Here is a 21,225-nt window from a genome sequence, read left to right as displayed (position 1 = left end):
GAGGCACATATAATGGGAGGTTTTCATGATGGAAGACTTGTTTTGTAGTCACGATCACACCTGCTCAGCCTCCAAATAGCGTTACATTAATTGTGACCTTTAGATGACACATTGTGAGGATTTATCGTCCTAAAGTGAAACAAATCAGTTTTTAATAATTAAACAGGACCTCGAGGCGGCTCTCCGGCGCATGGCTGCGCAGTTTCCTTTATCCTGTAGCTCCCACCTTCCATGGATCGAATACGCCCACAACTCCCTCTCCTGCTCAGCTACTGGAATGTCGCCGTTCAAGGTTTGTCACGGTTTTCAACCTCCCCTGTTCCCAGATCAGGAGCTCGACATGGCTGTCCTCGTGGTCAAGGATCAATTACGCCGGGTCCGGGAGGTATGGAGATCGGCCAGGGCAGTGCTCTCCAGATCTGCGGAGTCCAACAAACGACTCGCAGACCGTCACTGCACTCCTGCTCCAGACTACAAACCCGGGCAAATGGTATGGTTGTCCTCCCGAGACCTTCCTCTCCAGGTCGAGTCACCGAAGCTGGCTCCCCAATACATCGGCCCATTCCCGGTCGCGAAGGTGATCAACCCCACGGCTGTCCGCCTCCAGCTCCCTGACTCCCTCAAGGTACACCCTACGTTTCATGTCTCTCTCCTCAAACCAGTCTCCTCCAGCCCCGTGTCCTCCTGCTGACCCCCCTCCACCCCCCCGGATCATCGACGACCATCCTGACTTCACCGTGTCCAAGATCCTGGATATGCGGCCCCGGGGTAGGGGTTTCCAATATCAGGTGGACTAGGAGGGGTATGGTCCAGAGGAGCGGTCCTGGCTTCCCCTTCAGCTTATCCTGGACGAGACGCTCATCTCTGACTTCTACGCCGAGCACCCGGACAAGCCGGGCAGGCCGCCAGGTGGGGACCGTTGAGGGGGGGTACTTTGAGGATCCACACCTCGCTCCAGCACCGGATCCGCCCTCATGGACACTTCTACAGGTAATCAGCTAATTGATTGCTCCTACATCTTAAACCCTGCAGTGAGGTGGGTCCGGTGCCAGAAGATTGTGTCTCTTGTACGAGTAACCTCTGCGAATGCACTCCACGGCTTCCCTCTCCAAGCGTCCTTGGCCCGCCTCCTCGCTGTGCAGCTCTCCCTGCTGCGCTCCTCGTGCGCCGTCAGCACTCCTCCTCGGGGTGCAGCGCCTCCCTGCTGCCGTCCTTCCGCCTGCGTACTCTGCATCCTGGAGTCTCCGTTTCCTCGTCTCCCAGGTCCTGGTTTTCAATAAAATCACTGCCAATTGCACCTGTTCTGCCTCCTGGTCTGCTTCTGGGTCTCAGCCATAACACAATCGCCATTGCATCCTCTTCATCCGCCAGGTTTGTTGACTCTGGAATTCCGTTTGATCTCGCAAGGTTTTGCGAGATTTCCCGTCTGATCTGGGGACGTTCGAATGAATGTGCGAGTGAAATCGGTTCGAGTGTGCTGTGTTGATGTTGCAGAGTGGCTGCACACCACACACTGTATGATCAAAACTGTTAAACTTGTGATTATTTATCGCTGTGTGTGTGGTCTCTTAGGTTTGGGAAATCTGCTGACAATTTTATAATCCTGCCGTGTGAACCGGGCTTTACCTGCACAGAGCGTGAAGAGTCACTCTACGCTTTCCTTTGTGTTTCCTTTCATGGATCTGTCAGAATGACACGAGCTCTATCGCAACTCGGCCTCTGCAGTCAGAACGTGAATCACTCCTCCGCCTATAGATGTCAGAGCAATGAAATTGCTGCCCAGTGAGAGGTTTTTCAGTCCCAAACAGCAGCTCAGTGCCAGTTTGAGAAACTTTATGGTGCTGCACTTCTCCAACATGTAGCACAATTTAATACTGCTATTACAAGTGGCTGGGTAAAGGATCCCCTGTAACAAATTTCTGCAAAAAGCCAGTTACAGCTGCAGCTGACAGAAACACCAAACTCCTGCAGCAGGTGTTCACACAGAGATGAGTCCACACGCTGCCAGGAGACACAACTGTTATGATGGAGCTCCTTCAGATATGCCAAACTGCCTCAATTTTGAAAACTGATGGTCAATCTTCAAAATGTCACTATTTTACCGCCAAATGTAAATGAAGCATCCTTGAACGTGAGGCGACAGGTCACGTTTCCATGACTGCCAAGGATGGCAACAAATAGAACATGACGTTCCCATGACTACCAAACATGACAACAGGTGCAATGTTGAGTTTCCATGACTACCAAGCATGGCAACAGGAAGACGTCACGTTCCCATGACTACCAAGAATGGTGGCAGGTAGAACGTCCCGCTTCTATGACGACAGGTAGAACGTGGCATTGTCATGATTACCAAGCATGACGACAGGTGCAAAGTCATGTTTCCAAACTACCAAGGATGGTGGCAAGGGTTTTTAATGTGTGGTTGAGTTTATTTTAATAGCTACTTTATGCAGTTTTAGCTTCCCTCACTCATATTTTCTGTACCATCGATTTGTGTATTATTGAGAACATCAAGCACTTTATTTTGTTATCTTGCCTTCCTGCCATTCCTTCTTTTAATTTTTTTTTTGCTTGAACATGGCGATTAAAGCTCAGCCATCTGGGTTTACTGTCCACAGCAGATACGTCACTGTTACTTTGAGTTGTGTGATCATGAAGTACGGTGGCCCTGAAGTGCAAACCACAACAACAAATCATTAAACACAACAACACATTGAAAAACACAACTGCAAATTGAAAAACACAACTGGAAATTAAAAAACCCAACAGCAAATCATTAAACACAACAACAAATTCAAAAACACAACTGCAAATTCAAAAACACAACACAAATGAAAAAACACAACTGCAAATTGAAAAAACACAACTGCAAATTCAAAAACACAACACAAATGAAAAAACACAACAACAAATTGAAAAACACAACACAAATGAAAAAACATAACAACAAATTGAAAAACACAACGACATTCACTTTAATGGAAGAGCAGCAGGCGATATCTCTGATTGGACGACGGTGCAGCTCAGCCTTTGAGCCGGAAGTTATTCTGCCTGGAGCACAAATTGCAAAACATGGAAAAGTTTGGTGACTCCTCTACCAACTCTTTCTCGCAGCTTGGACAAAACATTGTTCCTCCTGTCCTTCCCGATATTTTCTCCTCTTGAAACTAAACGTGCCACAAGCGAAATGACCTCCGGTTCAGAAGCGGTACTGTCCCGTCATCCAATCAGCGATATCTCTTTCTGCCAACTGGTTTTCTGTTTAAATTACCGTTGTTTTTTCATTTGTGTTGTGTTTTTGAAGTTGCAGTTGTGTTTTTTCATTTGTGTTGTGTTTTTGAATTTGCAGTTGTGTTTTTGAATTTGCAGTTGTGTTTTTTCATTTGTGTTGTGTTTTTGAAGTTGCAGTTGTGTTTTTCAATTCGTTGTTGTGTTTAATGATTTGCTGTTGTGTTTTTGAATGTTCTGTTGTGTTTTTCAATTTGCAGTTGTGTTTTTCCATTTGTTGTTGTGTTTAGTGGTTTGTTGTTATGGTTTGCACTTCAGGGCCACTGTATGAAGTCATCGCTAACAATATATCCCTGAAAACGGAAAGAGATCAACCTCTGAACAACAGGTGTTAACGGACCCATCCACCATGTTCTGATGGTGTTTGTTTGAAGCATAGTGAGGCCTTGACAAAGTGTGACACCTTCAGTATGATGTGTTGGATTCACACATCAGACCATCTGCTCTGTTCCACTGTTTCACCACCATATTAAAGTGTAACGTCTTCATCCTTTGTTCCTCAGCTGCTTTTCGTACATACAAACGTTACTGAATCAACGCCAGAGGCTTTTCTGGATGATGGAGGCTCATTCACTCCCTCTCTTTGTACAGCGTGAAACACTTGCTACATCCTTTGTTTCTCCATTTTTTGACCTGCTGCAGATCTATTCTACTTCACAGTCACCGGGACAGCAGGAAAAGTTTTTTTTTTTTTCCTTTCATTCTGTGCCGCCAGTAAAAACAAAGATCTGGTCAAACAGCATTTCATCAGACTAAAGATTAAAAATCATTAATAAGAAAACCTTTGTTGTGTATTGGAAAGAAAAACATAAAAACTGGAGACTTGTTGAGCCTTGTTGAGAGGAACTGCAATCCCAAGGAGAGGTGTCACGGACCAATGTATCTTCAGTCATTTAATGAACCAGGCAGTTCATTGGTCAGTGTGTGCCAGCGCTCGATTTTTTTGTCCTTGTTCTTGAGGCAGTCGAACCAGTGCTTGAGCCGCTCACCATTTGCATTGATGCCCAGAGACACTCCGCCTGGAAGAGGTACAAAGAGTCACACACTCACACACAGGAGAACAACACATTCTAATCCAGAGATTACCGGAAGACAACAAAATGCTGAAGGAACTACATAACTCACAAAATGTGGAAATACAGTTTGTTTCTTTTCTTTGAGTTTGGATGAGTGTGGAGGAGTTCAGAGATGAGAGGAGTGAAGAGGATTTTTGGGGAGACTTGAGAAGTTTGGAGGAGTTTAGAGGAGACTGAAGGAGTTTTAATTAGTTTGGAGGATTTTAGAGAAGTTTCAAGGAGTTTGGAGGTGTTTAGAGGAGTTTGAAGGAGTTTGGAGGAGTTTAAAAGAGTTTGAAAGAGTTTGGAGGACTTTAGAGGAGTTTGAAGGAGTTTCAATGAGTTTAGAGGAGTTTGGAGGTGTTTAATTCAATTCAATTAAATTAAACTTTATTTATATACAACACAGTCATTCCTAGGTGCTTTTAACAGAGAAAATAGAAAAGCCCAACACACCCAAGGTTTATTTGCGACTGTGGGAAGGAAAGACTCCCTCTAACAGGAAGAAACCATTGCAGAAACCAGACTCAGAGGTGAAGGAATTCTGCTGACTGGTTGGAGTGAGAGGATAGAGGAGAGGAGAGCATAGAGAAGACAGAGAGATAGATTCAGAGGATAGAGGAGAGGAGAGGAGAGGGAAGACAGAGAGATAGATTGGGTGGGGAGATACAAAACTTGATTCGGGTAGATCGGCAAGAAACAGACCCAGGTCCGCGTAGAGAGATGTAGAGAGATAGAGGTAGAGCGAGGTGTAGAGAGAGAGGTAGAGAGAGAAGCAAAGAGAGATGCCGGGAGGGGGTGTTTTAAAGCAGCTCTAACTGTAAGCTCAAGTAAATAGAAACGTTTTAAGTCTAACCTTAAAAGTAGAGACTATTTCAGCCTCCCTAACTGAAACTGGGATCTGGTTCCACAAGACGGGAGCTTGAGAGCTGAAGGCTTTGCCTCCATTCTACTTTTAGAAAACCTAGGAACCTCCAGTAAGCCAGCACTCTGAGAACCAAGTGTTCTTATTGGGAGATATGGTACTAATAGTTCTTTAAGATATGATGGGGCTTGGTTGTTAAGAGCTTTATAGGTTAGAAGAAGGATTTGGTATTCTATTCTAGATTTAACAGTGAGCCAGTGAAGAGAGGTTAGTATTGGAGTGAGGTGAACTCTCATGCTGGTCCTTGTCAGGACTCTCGCTGCAGCATTTGGAATTAATTGAAGAATTTTTAAGCAGTTATTTGGGCACCCTGATAATAGGGAGTTACAATAGTCTACTCTTGAAGTAACAAATGTGTGGACTCGTTTTTCGGCATCACTCTGAGTCAGCATGTTTTTATTTTTGGAAATATTGCGGAGGTGAAAAAAGGCAGTCCTGCAGATTTGTTTAATGTGTGAGTTAAAGGATAAATCCTGGTCAAAAATAACTCCCAGGTTCCTCATAGAGGTGCTGGAGGTCAAAGTAATACCATCCGTGTGACAATATCTTTAGATAATTTGTCTCTCAGATATTTTGGCTCAAATGTAACAATTTCTGTTTTATCTGAGCTCAGGAGCAGGAAATTACAGCTCATCCAATCCTTTATATCTTTAAGACAAGCTTCTAGTTTAGAAAGTTGGTTATTATTGTTAGGTTTCATAGATTTGTGTCATCTGCATAATAATGAAAGTTAATGGAGCGTTTTTTAATGATATTCCCTACAGGAAGCATGTATAAAGTAAAAAGTATAGGACCTAAGACAGAACCCTGTTGAACTCCATGTTTAACCTCAGTTATCGTGAACATGAACAAAATGGAACCTGTCTGATAAATATGATCGGAACCAGTTCAGTGCCGTACTTTTAAGCCCGATAATGTGTTCTAGCCTGGGTAATAGGATGTTATGATCAATAGTATCAAAAGCAGCACTGAGATCTAACAGAACCAGAACAGAGACCAGTCCTTTGTCTGAAGCCATGCGAGGTCATTAGTAACTTGGACCTCTGTGCTATGATGAGCTCTAAAATCCGACTGGAAAGACTCAAATAAGTAAATTTTTCTTAAATGGTCACAAAGCTGACTTGTGACCACTTTTTCTAAGATTTTAGAAATAAAGGGATGGTTGGATATTGGCCTGTAACTTCCTAAGACTCCTGCGTCAAGGGTGTGTTTTTTAAAAAGAGGTTTAACAACAGCAACCTTAAAAGCTTGTGATACATAACCTGTTATGAGAGATAAGTTGATCTGATCTAGTGTTGATGTACTAATCACAGGGAATATATCTTCAAACAGTTTAGTGGGTATTGGGTCGAGTATGCAAGTTGTTGGTTTAGATGAAGCCACGACTGAGTATAGCTCAAGGACTTCTATAGAGTGGAACCTGCATAACTGGAAGTCAGGCTCCACTAATGAATCTAAAGATGTGGTTGATTGATCTGCCACTGCACTGGGCAGTGATCTTTAATTTTATCATTATAGTTAGAATGTTGTTATTAAATAAATTTACAAAATCATTACTGCTCATAGTTAAAGGGATATGAGGCTCGACAGAGCTGTGACTTTTTGTTAGCCTGGCTATAGTATTGAAGAGAAATCTAGGATTGTTCTTGTTTTCTTCAATTAAGGAGGAATAGTAGGTGTTTTATGTTTTGCAAAGGGATTTTTTATAGATTCACAAACTAGCTCTCCAGGCTGTTCAAAATACTTTTAACCAAGTTAAGTACCATTTCTTCCCTAATTTTCTTGACGATTTCTTTAGAGTTTGCAGATTATCATTATACCATGGAGCTATCCTCCTCTGACTTGTTGCTTTCATCTTCCAGGGTGCAATAGAATCAAGTGTGGAGCGAAGTAAGGCTGCTGTTCCCTCTACAACCAAGTCAACCTGAGTAGGGCTGATGGTGTGGCAGCTGTTTACTGCTGGATCCACGGATGGTATTGAAGTCAATATTGGTGGGAGTACTTCCCTGAATTTGGTTACAGCATTGTCTGATACACATCTCTTATATTTCAGTTTATTTTCAGGGGCTATAAAGCCAGTTAATGTAAATTTGAATGATATCAGGAAGTGATCTGACAACAGAGGGTTGTAGGGAAAAACCGTTAAATGATCAATGTCAATACCGTAAGTGAGAACAAGATCAATCGTCTGATTAAGATAATGAGGGGGTTCATTCACTTTTTGTGAAAATCCAATTGTGTCCAGTCATTGTCACCATCAACATGAATATTAAAGTCACCCAATATGATGACTTTATCTGAGCTTACTACTAAAGTAGAGATAAAGTCTGAGAATTCAGACAGAAATTCAGAGTATGATCCAGGAGGACGGTACACTATGACAAGTAGAACTGGCTGCTGTTTTTTCAGTCAGAATGCATAAGATTTAGAGACAGATTTTCAAAGGATTTCTGGTTAGTTTTAGGTCTGGGATCGATAAGTAGACTAGAGTTATAAATAGATGCTACTCCTCCTCCTCCTCGCCCAGTTTCTCGAGGAAGATGGTGATTAACATGAGTGGTAGGAGTTGCTTCATTGAGGCTGAGATATTCATCTCTTTTTAACCAGGTTTCATTGAGGGTCAATAAATCAAATTTATGATCTGATATTAAATCACTTATAAGTAAAGACTTAGATAAAGGTGAACAAATATTTAACAGTCCACATTTAATTGCTGTGTGATTTTGTTTACTGATAGGAGCAGTGTAAAAAAGGCCCCCTTGTGGCCGCTAACCGTAAGACACTTTCTGTGACACTCTCTCTCCCCTTTGGAATACGCCTCGCTTCACCTGGACTCTCAGCCAATCACAAGTTGGCTCGGGCTTGCCGTACCGGATAGCATTCAGTCCGAGACTGTTTACCCGTGGTGTACAGACGTGAGACGGACGTGATACGGCATTCCTACTGTTCGGTGTTTTGTGTGCGTCTTACAGAACCACACACACACACACACGCCCACACACACACATACGTACACACGCGTGTCCACTCACGCAACTACGTCATCCTCCTGTAACTCCTGTAATGAGACACACCCCATCCTACAGTTGAGTGCGAATAAACCATCATCCACCGAGGGACTCTTGCGTGATTCTGACCGATCACCCGCTGTGGGCTCTACATAACGATCCAACACATAGTCAAAACAAGGAAGCCAGTCTTCTTCCTTACAAAGTGGTCCTTCGAGCCGGATCCAGAGCTTACAGCGGACCAAGATGTTTACCACCTCGGATGACGAGTCCCGTGCACGGTCCAGGAAGCAGCGAGATGAGGAGGACCAGAGTGGACCTGCTTCACGCTCCGCTTCCCCAGACGGTCAGCTGCATCATAGCCCAGCGCGATGTGCAGTCACTGACACATGGGAATCTTCAGCAGATGAGTGGAGAAGGGAATGCCGTATCCTAGAGCGTGAAAGGGAAGATCTCCTAGCAGCAATGGAGAGGCTGAAGGTACAGAATGAGCAGCTCAGAGCCAAAGCGGAGCCCAGCAGACCCCGTCCAGTGCCAAGTACTGTAGCCGCCCGTGAAAGACTTTACCGAGAAGGGCTGGATTACGGAGGTGACTCATCCAGGTACGCATCGTCAGTCCACTTTCGGGCCAGGGAGACCGTACCTAGAAGGAAGACGCCACCACGACCGTCCTCTGACAGGCGTCACGACTATAGCAGGGAGACAAAGGACTACAGGGAATCATCCAGATATGACTCTCCCTCACCTAAGCACTCTACTGAGTCAGCACGCACCAAGCACCAGGCCCCACGACGGAGCTATGAGTACAGAGAGGGGCGCTACGGTTATGACTATGAGCAGTCCAGCCACTGCCGCTCACCTGAGCGTCATGCCAGCCACAAAGACTCTCGTTATTCCGCCAGAGAATACAGAGAACCATCACATCGAGGTGATTACTAGCCTGCAAGCCGCCACAGCTACTCTCCAGACCGGTGTGGTGGATGGAGTCCACCTTCACCTCAACACGAGCCCAGACATCGACGCTCAGTGACTCCCCCTGGTGGACAGGAAAGATCCTACAGAGGACCAACTCCTACAATTCCAGACTTCAACCGTCCGAACCCAAGGGACTTTACACGACTCCGCATTGCCCTGGACAATCTCCTCCGTAGAGATGCCACGGAACGTTTCAAGTTCCAGATCCTAGTGGACCATCTGAAGCTGGACGAAGCATTGCTGGTGGCAGATTCATACAGCAATTCGGATTATCCCTTCACGGACACTATGGCAGCCTTAAACCAGCAGTATGGGCAACCACACCAACTCGCCCTTCAGCGGATTGCTGAACTGATGGACAGCCCCAACATCCAGAGCGGTGACATCAAGTCATTCAGGTTGTTCGCCCTGAATGTCCGATCACTGGTTGGCATGCTGGAGCAGCTTGGTTTAAAGGGGCGAGTTGAGCTGGATTGTGGTTCTCATGTCACCCGTCTACTGGGCAAACTACCACACGACCTGAGATCCAGTTTCAGGCGCTATATCCACCCACTCCGCATTCCTATCCCCACACTCCTGGACCTAGCAGACTGGTTGGAATACGAGCTCCATATCCAGGAGGATATAGCGCAATATCGCTCGGGAAAGGATGCTGGAACTTGGCCCAGAGACTCCAGGAGTACCATCAAGTCATCACCAAGGCCATCGGTCCACATGCTGGGGGCTGAACCCACGTCGGTTAGGGAGCCGGCCAAATCCACTCATCCCACCAGTTTAGATGCAAAGAAGTTCTGTCCATTCTGTGACAACTACAAGCACACTCTGAACAATTGCACCAATTTCAAGCTGCTCAGCGCCACCCAGAAACGCAGCTGGATCCAAGATAACAACCGGTGCTGGCGGTGCAGCAGAGAACACAGATCAGCTGAATGTGACCTGAAGATGTGCTGTAGAACATGCAATAATAGACACCTGCTTGCTCTACATGATGTCAGTGGGAGAAACCTGGCCAAGACTGAAAAAGCTGAGAGAAGGCCTGGCCCAGCGAAGTCCAGTGAGAGCCCATCTTTGCCAAGTGCAGACCAAGTGCTATACGTTGGCAAGCCACCGCAGGGCCATCGCGTGCTTCTCAAGGTCAGTAAAGTTATCCTCCGCCATGGTGACCAGACTCTGGAAACATATGCTGTGCTAGATGACGGCTCTGAACGCACCCTGCTTCTCCAGCCGGCTGCCCAACAACTGGGACTCGAAGGCTAGCCCGAAGATTTGCCCCTGCGCACAGTCAGACAGGAGCTGCAGACACTTCACGGGGCGGCTGTCTCATTCAGCATCTCTCCAGCCTGTTCCCCAGCCATGGTCTACAAGATCCAGGGAGCCTTCACTGCACCTAAGCTCGGGCTTGGCCAGCATACATATCCCCTCAAATCACTGCAGAGCAAATACATGCACTTGAGGAAGCTGCCTATCCCTTCATTTAAGAACGTGGTCCCGCTACTGCTCATTGGCTCAGACCACCCCCACTTGGTGACTCCAGTCGAGCCAGTCATCTTCGGTCCCCCTGGTGCACCGGTTGCCATCCGCACCCGTCTCGGATGGACACTGCAAGGTCCGACCCACAACCTAAAGCAGTACCTCAGACAACAACGCTGCCTTTTCACCACCTTCGGGGCACCTCCAGTCGACATCTACCAACACGTTGAGAGACTGTGGCTGCTGGATGTCCTCCCATGGCGCAGCGAAAAGGCCAGCATGAGGTCACGGCCGGACAAAGAGGCTCTTGGGCACTTGGATAAGCAGACTGTGCGTGTAGAGGTTGATGGGGTCCGTCGTTATGCCACTCCGCTACTCCGAGTGAAGAACTTTCCTCAGCTGTGTGTACCGAAGGAGGCAGTACTCCCGCAGCTCCGGAGTAAGGAGAGGCGGCTGGCAAAGAGCCCTGAGACCGCTCACGTCTACGACGCAGAGTTCCAGAGACTTGAGCAGGCTGGCTATGTGGTGAAACTACCACATGGAGCCGAGAACACCGCAAGCAGCTGGTACATCCCTCACCACCTTGTCGAGCACAATGGGAAACACAGAGTGGTTTTTAACTGCTCTTTCCAGTATATCGGCACGGACCTGAACAAACTCCTGCTCCCTGGTCCAACCCTCGGTCCACCTCTCCTATCAGTTCTCCTGCGATTCAGAGAACATGGTGTGGCCTTCAGCAGCGACATACGGGGAATGTTTCACCAGGTCAGGCTACTTCCAGAGGATGAGCCTCTCCTCCGCTTCCTCTGGAGGGAGCTCAAGCGTGACGAACAACCCGCCGTCTACCAGTGGAAGGTGCTTCCCTTCGGCACAACCTGTAGCCCCTGCTGCGCTACATACGCCCTACAGAAGCACGTCACCGACAACACTCAGCCAGCTGATGCAGTGAGAGACTCCGTGTTAAGACATTTCTATGTGGATAACTGTCTTCAGAGTGTGGATACCGTTGCTGAGGCCAAACCTATCATTAACAAGCTGCAGACTCTCCTGGCCGATGGAGGTTTCGAGCTACGCCAGTGGGCCAGTACCCATCCAGATACCATCCGTCACCTCCCTGCTGAGGCAAGATCGTCCAGTGATGAAAAGTGGATTGCCCAAGGTCACCCAGGTCAAGAAGAATCGGCCCTGGGTCTGCAGTGGGACTGCCAAGAGGATACCCTTTCTTTCAAGTGTCGAGCAACTTTAGCCACAGAAGAAGTTGTCACTATGCGCTCCATCTACAAAGTGGTGGCGAGTCAATATGACCCCCTTGGCTTTCTCGTACCTTACACCACCAGGGCCAAGGTTGTCATCCAACACTTGTGGGACAAAAGGCGTGACTGGGATGACCCTGCTCTACCGGAACACCTGCTCGCTGCGTGGAGAGAGTGGGAGGAGGAGCTGCCTCACCTACAAAGCATAGCACTCCCAAGGTGTTACACTGGCCGTGAGTTAGACTCTCCTACCTGTGAGCGCGAGATCCATGTGTTCTGTGACGCTTCGGAGAAAGCCTATGGCTCTGTGGCATACCTCCGAACTGAGAACCCTCATGGGGTAGTCCAGGTAGCTTTCATCACCGCAAGATCCAGGGTTGCGCCAAGAAAGCAGCAATCAATCCCACGCCTGGAGTTATGTGCCACTCTGACCGGAGCACAAATGGCTCAGATCCTCAAATCTGAACTCACACTGCCCATCAAGCGCGTGGTGCTCTGGTCGGACTCGACAACCGTGCTCACTTGGCTACAATCTGAGTCATGCCGATATAAAGTGTTCGTTGGCACATGCGTGGCAGAGATTCAAGATCTTACTGAGAACGACACATGGCGGTACATGGACTCTGCACAGAACCCTGCCGATGATATAACGCGTGGCAAACCTCTCGACACGTTGGCACCAGACAGCCGCTGGGGTCAAGGCCCGACCTTTCTGTGGTACGAGCCACACAAATGGCCACAAAGCCCCCAGCTTCAGACAGAGTCAGATCAGGGTGAAGAGCTCAAGAAAGCTCTGTTCTGTGGCCTCACTACTGCCATGTCGAGTCATCTCCCAGACGCTAAGCAGTTCTGATCTTTCAAAGACCTTCTGGCTGCCACAACTAAGACCCAACATGGGGCGGCCCCAGGCAACGTCGCAGCCTACGGGCAAGCTCAGCTGGCACTGCTACAGCAGGTTCAACAAGACAGTTTTCACACCGATTATGCCCAGCTGCAGTCAGGGAAACCAGTCGCCAAGAGTAGCCAACTTCTTAAGCTGGCACCAGAGTTCGATCACAATGACAAGCTCATTCGTGTTGGCGGACGGCTGCGCCATAGCAACCTGCCGGAACAACGTGCCGTGCACCTGGTGGTGCTGGACGCCAAACATCCAGTCACACAGCTGCTCATCGGAGATTTTGACGACCAATTGCACCATCCAGGCCCAGAGAGGGTCTTCTCAGAGATGCGCCGCAAGTATTGGCTACCAGGAGGGCGAGAAGCTATCCGCTGCTTTCAGCGTAGCTGCCAGGAGTGTCAGAAATGGCGCGGGAAACCACAGATCCCGAGGATGGCAGACCTGCCACCGTCCAGAGTCAGACTTTTCAAGCCGGCGTTTTACTCAACAGGAGTAGACTGCTTCGGACCATATACGGTGAAGTTTGGAAGAAGGAGTGAAAAGCGCTGGGGAATCATCTTTAAATGCATGACCACCAGGGCCGTGCATATCGACCTGCTCACCAGTTTGAATGCAGACTCGTTCCTCATGGCTCTGCGACGGTTCATCGCCCGCAGAGGAAAGCCGTTCGAGCTCATCTCAGACCAGGGGACTAACTTCAGAGGTGGCGATCGAGAGCTGCGGGAAGCATTCACCAAACTTGCTCCAGACCTCAAATCCCTGCTCGCTAGTGATGATCAAATTTGAACGAATCGTTCAAAACCCGCGAGTCACTTTACTGAACGGTGACTCATGAGTTTTCATGTTCATTAACTCGTTCACTGAGTCATTTTTGCTACAGCCTCCTTGTAGCTGGGCCGCTAAGCACAGCAGCTTCCGGCTCCTGACATTCACATGAGGCTTTCAGCACACTCGAGTCAGCTTGTCGGTGTAGTTCAGCACGAATGACCGACTCACCTCCCCTCAATCGTTCAGCTCACATGCCCGTGTCAGCTCGCTCCAATCGTTCAGCTCACATGACCGACTCACCTCCCTTCAATCGTTCAGCTCACATGACCGACTCCCCTCAAAACTCGAAAGAGTCGTTCACTGAATCGGTCAGTAGCACTTCCGCTGTGTCGTTCACCTCATGAGCGGTGAGCGGTGAGCCCCCCCCCCCTCCCTCACCTGAAAATCTCTGAGTGACGGCGGAGAAAAAAATAATACATTGTTTGTTTCACAAAGCTTGTAGAGATAAATACATGAATAATACATGGATAAATACACAATAAACAATGTTAAAATACCACTGTATTGTGTTACATTTAATATTGTCCCCTATAATTAGTTCTGCCCTATGAACATAACATTATTTATTGATACTAGTAAAAAAAGAAAATCAGAATGTTGGAAGAAAAAAACTATTAAAACATATGTATATATTAATATATACTGTATATCTGCCATTCTGGATGCCAGGTATTTATTCAGTTTAATCATTTATCTAATTTATTTTCTGATTCAACTAAACCTCAAAAACAACACACATAATCTAGAATAAGGAGACCAGGACCACTAAAAACTAATGTGTACTTATTGTTTATTTTCCTCAGAAGTGTTTCATCATTTTACTATGAATACATGATTCTCCCCCTGGTTCATGTCGCAGTTCAGCTGAGCCTCCAGGTCCTGGAGCGGGTGGAAATAGTGCGCATGCGCAACTGAATCAAATGACTCAAATGACTCATACAACCGATTCAATTGGATGAACGACTCAAAAACCCGTGAGTCCGTTCGAGGAGTCGGGTTTCTCATCACTACTGCTCGCCACCCAGCAGATCGACTGGAAGTTCAACCCACCTAACGCCCCCCACTTTGGCGGCTGCTGGGAGCGGGAGATCCGCTCGGTCAAACAAGCCCTGCAAGTGACCCTTGGAGCTCAGCATGTGGCTGAGGAGGTGCTGAGGACCTTGCTTATCGAGATCGAGGGGATTCTCAACTCCAAGCCATTAGGCTACACATCCGCAGACATTGCAGACCCGGATCCAGTAACCCCCAACTCGCTGCTCATCGGTCGGTCAGATGCCTCCCTCCCACAGGTGGTGTATCCCGACTCCGAGCTCCTGAGTGGTAGGCGTTGGCGCCATAGTCAGCTGTTGGCCGACCACTTCTGGAAGCATTTCATCCGCTTCTACCTGCCCAGCCTTCAGGCCCGACAGAAGTGGAATGCTGAAAGTCCAGACCTGCACATCGGTAGGACGGTCCTCATCATCGACCCGTTACTTCCCTGCTCACTGTGGCCAGTGGGCAAAGTGACCAGCGTCTCCCCCAGCCTCGACGGTAGAGTGCGCTCTGCTGAAGTGAAGGTAGGGGACAAGTCCTACACCCGCCCTGTGGCCCGACTCATCCAGCTTCCGGAGCTGCCCGACTAACCACTACCGGATGAGTGGGTGCCTTTTCTTCGTCGACAGATTCCCTCCGGTAATCTGGGGGCGGCTGTAAAAAAGGCCCCCTTGTGGCCGCTAACCGTAAGACACTTTCTGTGACACTCTCTCTCCCCTTTGGAATACGCCTCGCTTCACCTGGACTCTCAGCCAATCACAAGTTGGCTCGGGCTTGCCGTACCGGATAGCATTCAGTCCGAGACTGTTTACCCGTGGTGTACAGACGTGAGACGGACGTGATACGGCATTCCTACTGTTCGGTGTTTTGTGTGCGTCTTACAGAACCACACACACACACACACGCCCACACACACACATACGTACACACGCGTGTCCACTCACGCAACTACGTCATCCTCCTGTAACTCCTGTAATGAGACACACCCCATCCTACAGTTGAGTGCGAATAAACCATCATCCACCGAGGGACTCTTGCGTGATTCTGACCGATCACCCGCTGTGGGCTCTACATAACCATCCAACACATAGTCAAAACAAGGAAGCCAGTCTTCTTCCTTACAAGCAGTTTTGATTTTGATCAGATTACCATGTTTAACTCCTCTCCTGTGGGATTCATCTTGTCTTTGGTAAAATGGTCGTGGAACAGAAACAGTCTCCAAATGAAAGATTTGGATGTTAGAGGGTGAGAAGAGAGCAGGAAGAGAGTTTAGTTTTGATAATACAGTTGGTGAGGATGTAATTGACAGAGGGGATGCTGGTGCTGCCAGTAAGGGGTGCTGGTGCTGCTTAGAGGAGTTTGGAGGAGCTTGAAAGAGTTTGGAGGACTTTAGAGAATTTTAGAGAAGTTTGGTGGAGTTTAAAGGAGTTTGGAGGCCTTTAGATAAGTTTAGAGAAATTTGGAGGAGTTTAGATGAGTTTGGAGGAGTTTCAAGGAATTTAGAAAAGTTTGATTGAGTAGAGACAAGATTAAAAGAGTTTAGAGGAGTTTGGAGGAGTATCAAAGACTTTAAGAGTTTGGAGGACTTTAGAGCATTTTAGAGAAGTTTGGAAGCGTTCAGAGGAGTTTGAAGGAGTTTACAAGAGGTTAGAGTGGTCTGGAGGAATTTGAATGAGTTTGGAGGACTTTAGAGAAGTTTAGAGGAGTTGAGAGGAGTTTGAAAGAGTTTGGAGGACTTTAGGGAAGTTTAGAGAAGTTTGGAGGGGTTTAAAAGAGTTTAGAGGAGTTTGGAGAAGTTTAGGGGAGTATAGAAGAGTTTGGAGGCATTTGGAGGACTTTAGAGAAGTTTAGAAGAGCTTGGAGGAGATTAGAGAACACTGTAACCTGGGATTGCCCTGGGATGTCTAGTTTTTACAAAATTAAAAACTAAACAAATCAAGCTCTGTTTACACAAAGTCTTATGTCCAAGAAAATTCATTACTAAAGACCTCCAGGACTTAAAACTAATGTTTATGAGTAATGAACTTAACCATTACTTGTTCATATCAGCAATCATTACTCGTTTATCAGTATTTTTTGTCATGTATATGATTATTTATTTCCCATATTTATTACTTCCAATTATTAAATGTGATTTATAATCATAATTATTTAGACAACAATAGTCTGTATATTTCCCGCTGTTCTTTATATAAAATGACATTAAAATTATTTTTTCACAAATTTATTGAAAAAATAGTGCAATAGTAACATTTCATAGAGTACAGTTTCTGCCTGTAACCACAAAGAACAGTGTTTTGTTTAAGTACATTTTGCAATGTTAAACATTTTAAACATTAGTATAAAACTAAATCTGAGTAAAGTGCCATGTCAAAACAATTCGACATTTAACCCTTCACAACAATTGGTTTACAAACATTTTTCAAAAAGGAGACACACAACTTCTGGCAGGGTCGTCAGTCTGTCCACAACAACTTCACCCTCAATGATGATTTTCAGGCTCTTCGGGTGAATATCTGGCATTCAGGGGAGACACTTTCAGGATTCACCATCAAGATCACCATCTTAAAGATAAACAAAAAGGATTAGCAGAAATATTACCATTAGTGAATAAAATGAGTGAACTACAACAGACACAACAACCCTTAAGAATGATAAAAGAGGAATTGTGTGAAAATCTATTTATGCTGACATGACAACCACTATCGGTGGAGCATTTTTAAATTTTCTCACATTAAACATATCACTGGACAGAATTAACTTAGCATTAGCGGGCTGGCGCAGGGCGAAAATGTTATTTTACGCAGTGACTATAAGTATTATGCTGCGAACAGAACCAAATGTGTGGACTTACCCATGTGTTGATCAATCAGACTGATGCTTATTCCCCCACTTCATCACAAACGTCAAGTATTACATGCGGTCGGCAGCCAACAGTTAAAGGAGACGAGAGTCATGGCGTCGGCTCACCACCAGCTCACAGCTCACAGGTAGTCAAGCCCCTCCCCAAAGCGTTAAAAAACCATGTACGTGTGAGGTGTCTCTGCTCAGAACCTTTAGTACAGAAATAATTTATTTTAAGTAGTTTACAATTCACATTTTGTTTAGTAATGGTCCCTCCTTTTGCAAAATAATGAACGGATTAGTCATATCAGCTAATATTTATTATTTAAAAGAATATCTTGGTTTACAGTGAAGTTTAGAGATGTTTGGAGGAGTTTAGAAGAGTTTGGAGCAGATTCAAGGAATTTAGAGAAGTTTGAGTGAGTTTTGACGAGATTGAAGGAGGTTAGTGGAGTTTGGAGGAGTCTAGAGGTGTTTGAATGAATTTAGAGGAAATTCAAAGAGCATAAGTTTAGAGGAGCTTGGAAGACTTTTAAGGAGTTAATAATAATGCATTGGTTTTATAAAGCACTTTCCTTGGCAGTCAAAGACACTTTACATTGCATTAATTCCATACTCGATGGTGGTAAACTATGTAGGTAGCCACAGCTACCCTGGGGCAGACTGACAGAAGTGAGGCTGCAATTTTGCACCATTGGTCCCTCCAATCACTCACTCTCATACTGCATTCACACAGGCAGTTTGGGGTTCAGCATCTTGTCCAAGGACACATCGGCATGTGGGCAGGCAGAGATGGGAACAGATTGGGAGATGACTGCTGTACAAACTGAGCCATGGAGATTGGAGCTTAGAGTTTGCAGGAGTTTAGAGAAGTTGTTCCAGAGCGTCCTGGACTGACGAATTGCAGTTTTTCGAGACCTGGTTAGTCACTGCAGACATTGGGAGTTTACGTACCGATGAAGTCGTTGGACTTGCCGATATCGTAGTCCCACACGGTGACCTCCAGTGTCTTTTTGGTGAGGTCTGCATATTTAATGTCGTAACAGAACTCCTGGAAACAAACAGAACCCGGTGAAACTCAAACAATCACACAGCTCTTCTTTTCAAACCAGCTTCAAGACAATAATGTAAACACAGATTTAACAACCTATTTTTAGTTTTCAAAGTAGCTTTACTTTACTTGAGGACTTTTTGTTTTACTTCCCCCAAAGTGAAGACAAATATCTGCATCATCTCCTGGTTGAAACAAGAACATTCCTCATGATGGTATGACGCATGGATGGACGGATGGATGGAGAGATGGATACAAAGACAGAGGAACATGTGAAACACACGGCGGAGTACTCAAACGAAGGGAGTAATCCATAAACTACACAGTCTTCTAAATACAGCATGTGAAAAGCAGAGCTGAGTGCTTCTTTCTGCCGCTGCGATCTGAGCAACAGGTGACTGAGGCAACTGAGTGCCAAGAAATGTAAGAGGAAATGTGGAGCTTCTGGCCTGCACCTCCATTTAGCTGCAGTCAGCAACCCGGCCTCTTGGGACAAGAGACGTTCACACAGCAACAAGTGGAGACTAAACTTTTGCAGCGTTTTGGACGTCTGTTTACACAACAACAGTGGCTTGAGTCACTGAAAATGCAGCTTTTAGGAAATGTTCCCTATGTGGAACTTTCTGGAAACACTCCAGCTCCATTGACATAGAGATAGTGGAGACAACCAGCCAGCCAATCAATTTGAAAAACTTAAGCATGGTGAAAGTGCAGATATTTGTATTTACATTTACTCAAGTACAACGACAATACCTGAAACACAAATCCTTAGTTACTTTCCACTGCTGGACATTGGTCCATCACCAGTGGGTGAAGAAAAAAAAAAAGTTTTGTTGGATTTGCTCATGAACTGAATATTTGGTGGAAATCTCTGTTTCTTCATCCTGAGCTGTGTGCGGATGAAGAGGAAGATGACTGAAGACCTCTTCATCCACACACAGCTCAGGATGAAGAAACAGAGATTCAACAGTGACGGTGTCCTCCCAGGTCGGGTCTGTTCAGGTACTTCCTCCGGGTGGCAGACGCAGCTGAAACCTTCAGATAAACACTGAGAGGCACAAACACACAAAGCAGAGGATTTATACCTCATTGAACTCGGGATTGAGTGTCTTCTTTTTCACAGCAGTCTTGTGCTTTGACTTTTTGTTCTCGTCAGGCTTCAGGTATCTGCAGAGAGAAAAAAAGAATTCAGTGCAGCAGGAAGCACAAAAATGACAAAATACTTGCCTTTTACATTTTCAGGATGCAGGAGCATTAAAGGAGTCATCAGCTGGTATCCTCACGTATGCAGTCTCTCTTAAATTGTCTTTAAATCAAATCTGGCGAGAGTGCATGTGAGATTTGGACTGGTATGGATGTTAGGCACGTGTTAATTGGACGCAGGAACTGTCAATCATGGCGATCGCATAGCAGTCCTTTGCGCACATGTAAAATAAAACTAAAAACCACCATGGAGCCGTCTACAAACATTCCGAGAGTTAAAATGAAATACAGGCTCACTTGTAAATGACATGGTTCAACGTTTATACGAGTCCTGTTAGTGGCGAGCGGCTAAATTTAACAGAGGTGGCTTATGATATTAGCCTCCTCTGTTGATGACAATATAAACCTCAGATTTGGGGGTTCTGTCCCCTTGTATAAGAATCTGGTTTGAACAAAGAACACAAAACAAAAAACTCAGCTACTTTCAAAGTTTCAGTTTCAACTGAGGAAAATGTGTATATATTAATCACAATGCAGCATTTCCCTGGAGGTCTCCTGCTGTGTTTTTGTTTTTGTGTGTGTGTGGGCGTGTGTGAGCGTAGGCAGAGCGGATGGAGCAGGACGCACACCTGAAGTGAATGAGGGAAGCCAGTATTTAAGGACCGGGATCCCAGGCTCTCATCGCCAGATTGTCACGTTTACCCTGCGGTACCTCGAATCGGCCCCTCGAGTCTCTTGTTATGAGTTTGTTCGCTTCATGCAGGGAAGCTACTCTGTATTCTAACCTGTGTTCCTTCTCCGTGCAGTCCCGGTGTGCGCCGCTCTGTCCTGCTGGGAAGATCCTGTCTCCGTGAAGCCCGCCGCCGCTCCTACGATCCCTCACTAAAAATTGCCGCTCCGTTGGAGAGACTCAAATAAACTTTATTTTCTATTACCCATCCCGGTCTTGTCGGCGCTTGAATCTAGCACCACCAACCCTGACAGCTATACATTGATTCTCTCTCTCTCTCGCTCTCTCTGTTGGGTGTTGCATAGTTCTGGCCTCCGGGGGGCGCTGTAGTACTGCCAGACATCCACTCACTAAAGTCAGCAAATTCTAAGCAAATCAGAAGCTGCTGAGTGATTTTTCACTTCCTCGTGGTTCGAAACTGTTCATTTTATAATAACCGGGACACTTTTCATTCATTGTGACAGTGCAGCTGATTAAAACTCTTTATGTTGTGACCTTTTACAACTTCATTCACCTGTTCTTCCTTTCAGAAGCTTCTTTCACAGGCTTCCTTTGGGATCAAAATACACTTCCATAAAACGTGTGCAAAAACTGAAACAAATAAATTCAATACATTTTTGTCAACTGTCTATTTGATGAGTCTGAAAGTTAAAGTTGTGCTG

The 21,225-nt window shown here is 46.1% G+C and overlaps 1 protein-coding gene across 1 annotated transcript in view; it reads right to left on the bottom strand.

The window, feature by feature from the left end:
- Positions 1-4,176: 4,176 nt before the first annotated feature.
- Positions 4,177-21,225, bottom strand: part of doc2b (double C2-like domains, beta) — a gene marked incomplete at both ends in the record, with an annotated part of 238,265 nt that continues 221,216 nt past the window's right edge. The window contains 3 exons of the mRNA XM_080508313.1: positions 4,177-4,310; positions 18,534-18,630; positions 19,716-19,797. Coding sequence (XP_080364439.1) covers positions 4,177-4,310; positions 18,534-18,630; positions 19,716-19,797 — 313 coding nt within the window. The remainder of the gene's footprint in view (positions 4,311-18,533; positions 18,631-19,715; positions 19,798-21,225) is intronic.

Source organism: Blennius ocellaris (genome assembly GCF_963422515.1).
Source record: "Blennius ocellaris genome assembly, chromosome: 14".
NCBI lineage: Eukaryota > Metazoa > Chordata > Actinopteri > Blenniiformes > Blenniidae > Blennius > Blennius ocellaris.
The sequence above is the reverse complement of the archived record's forward strand: the minus strand, read 5'-3'. Positions and strand labels throughout refer to the sequence as shown.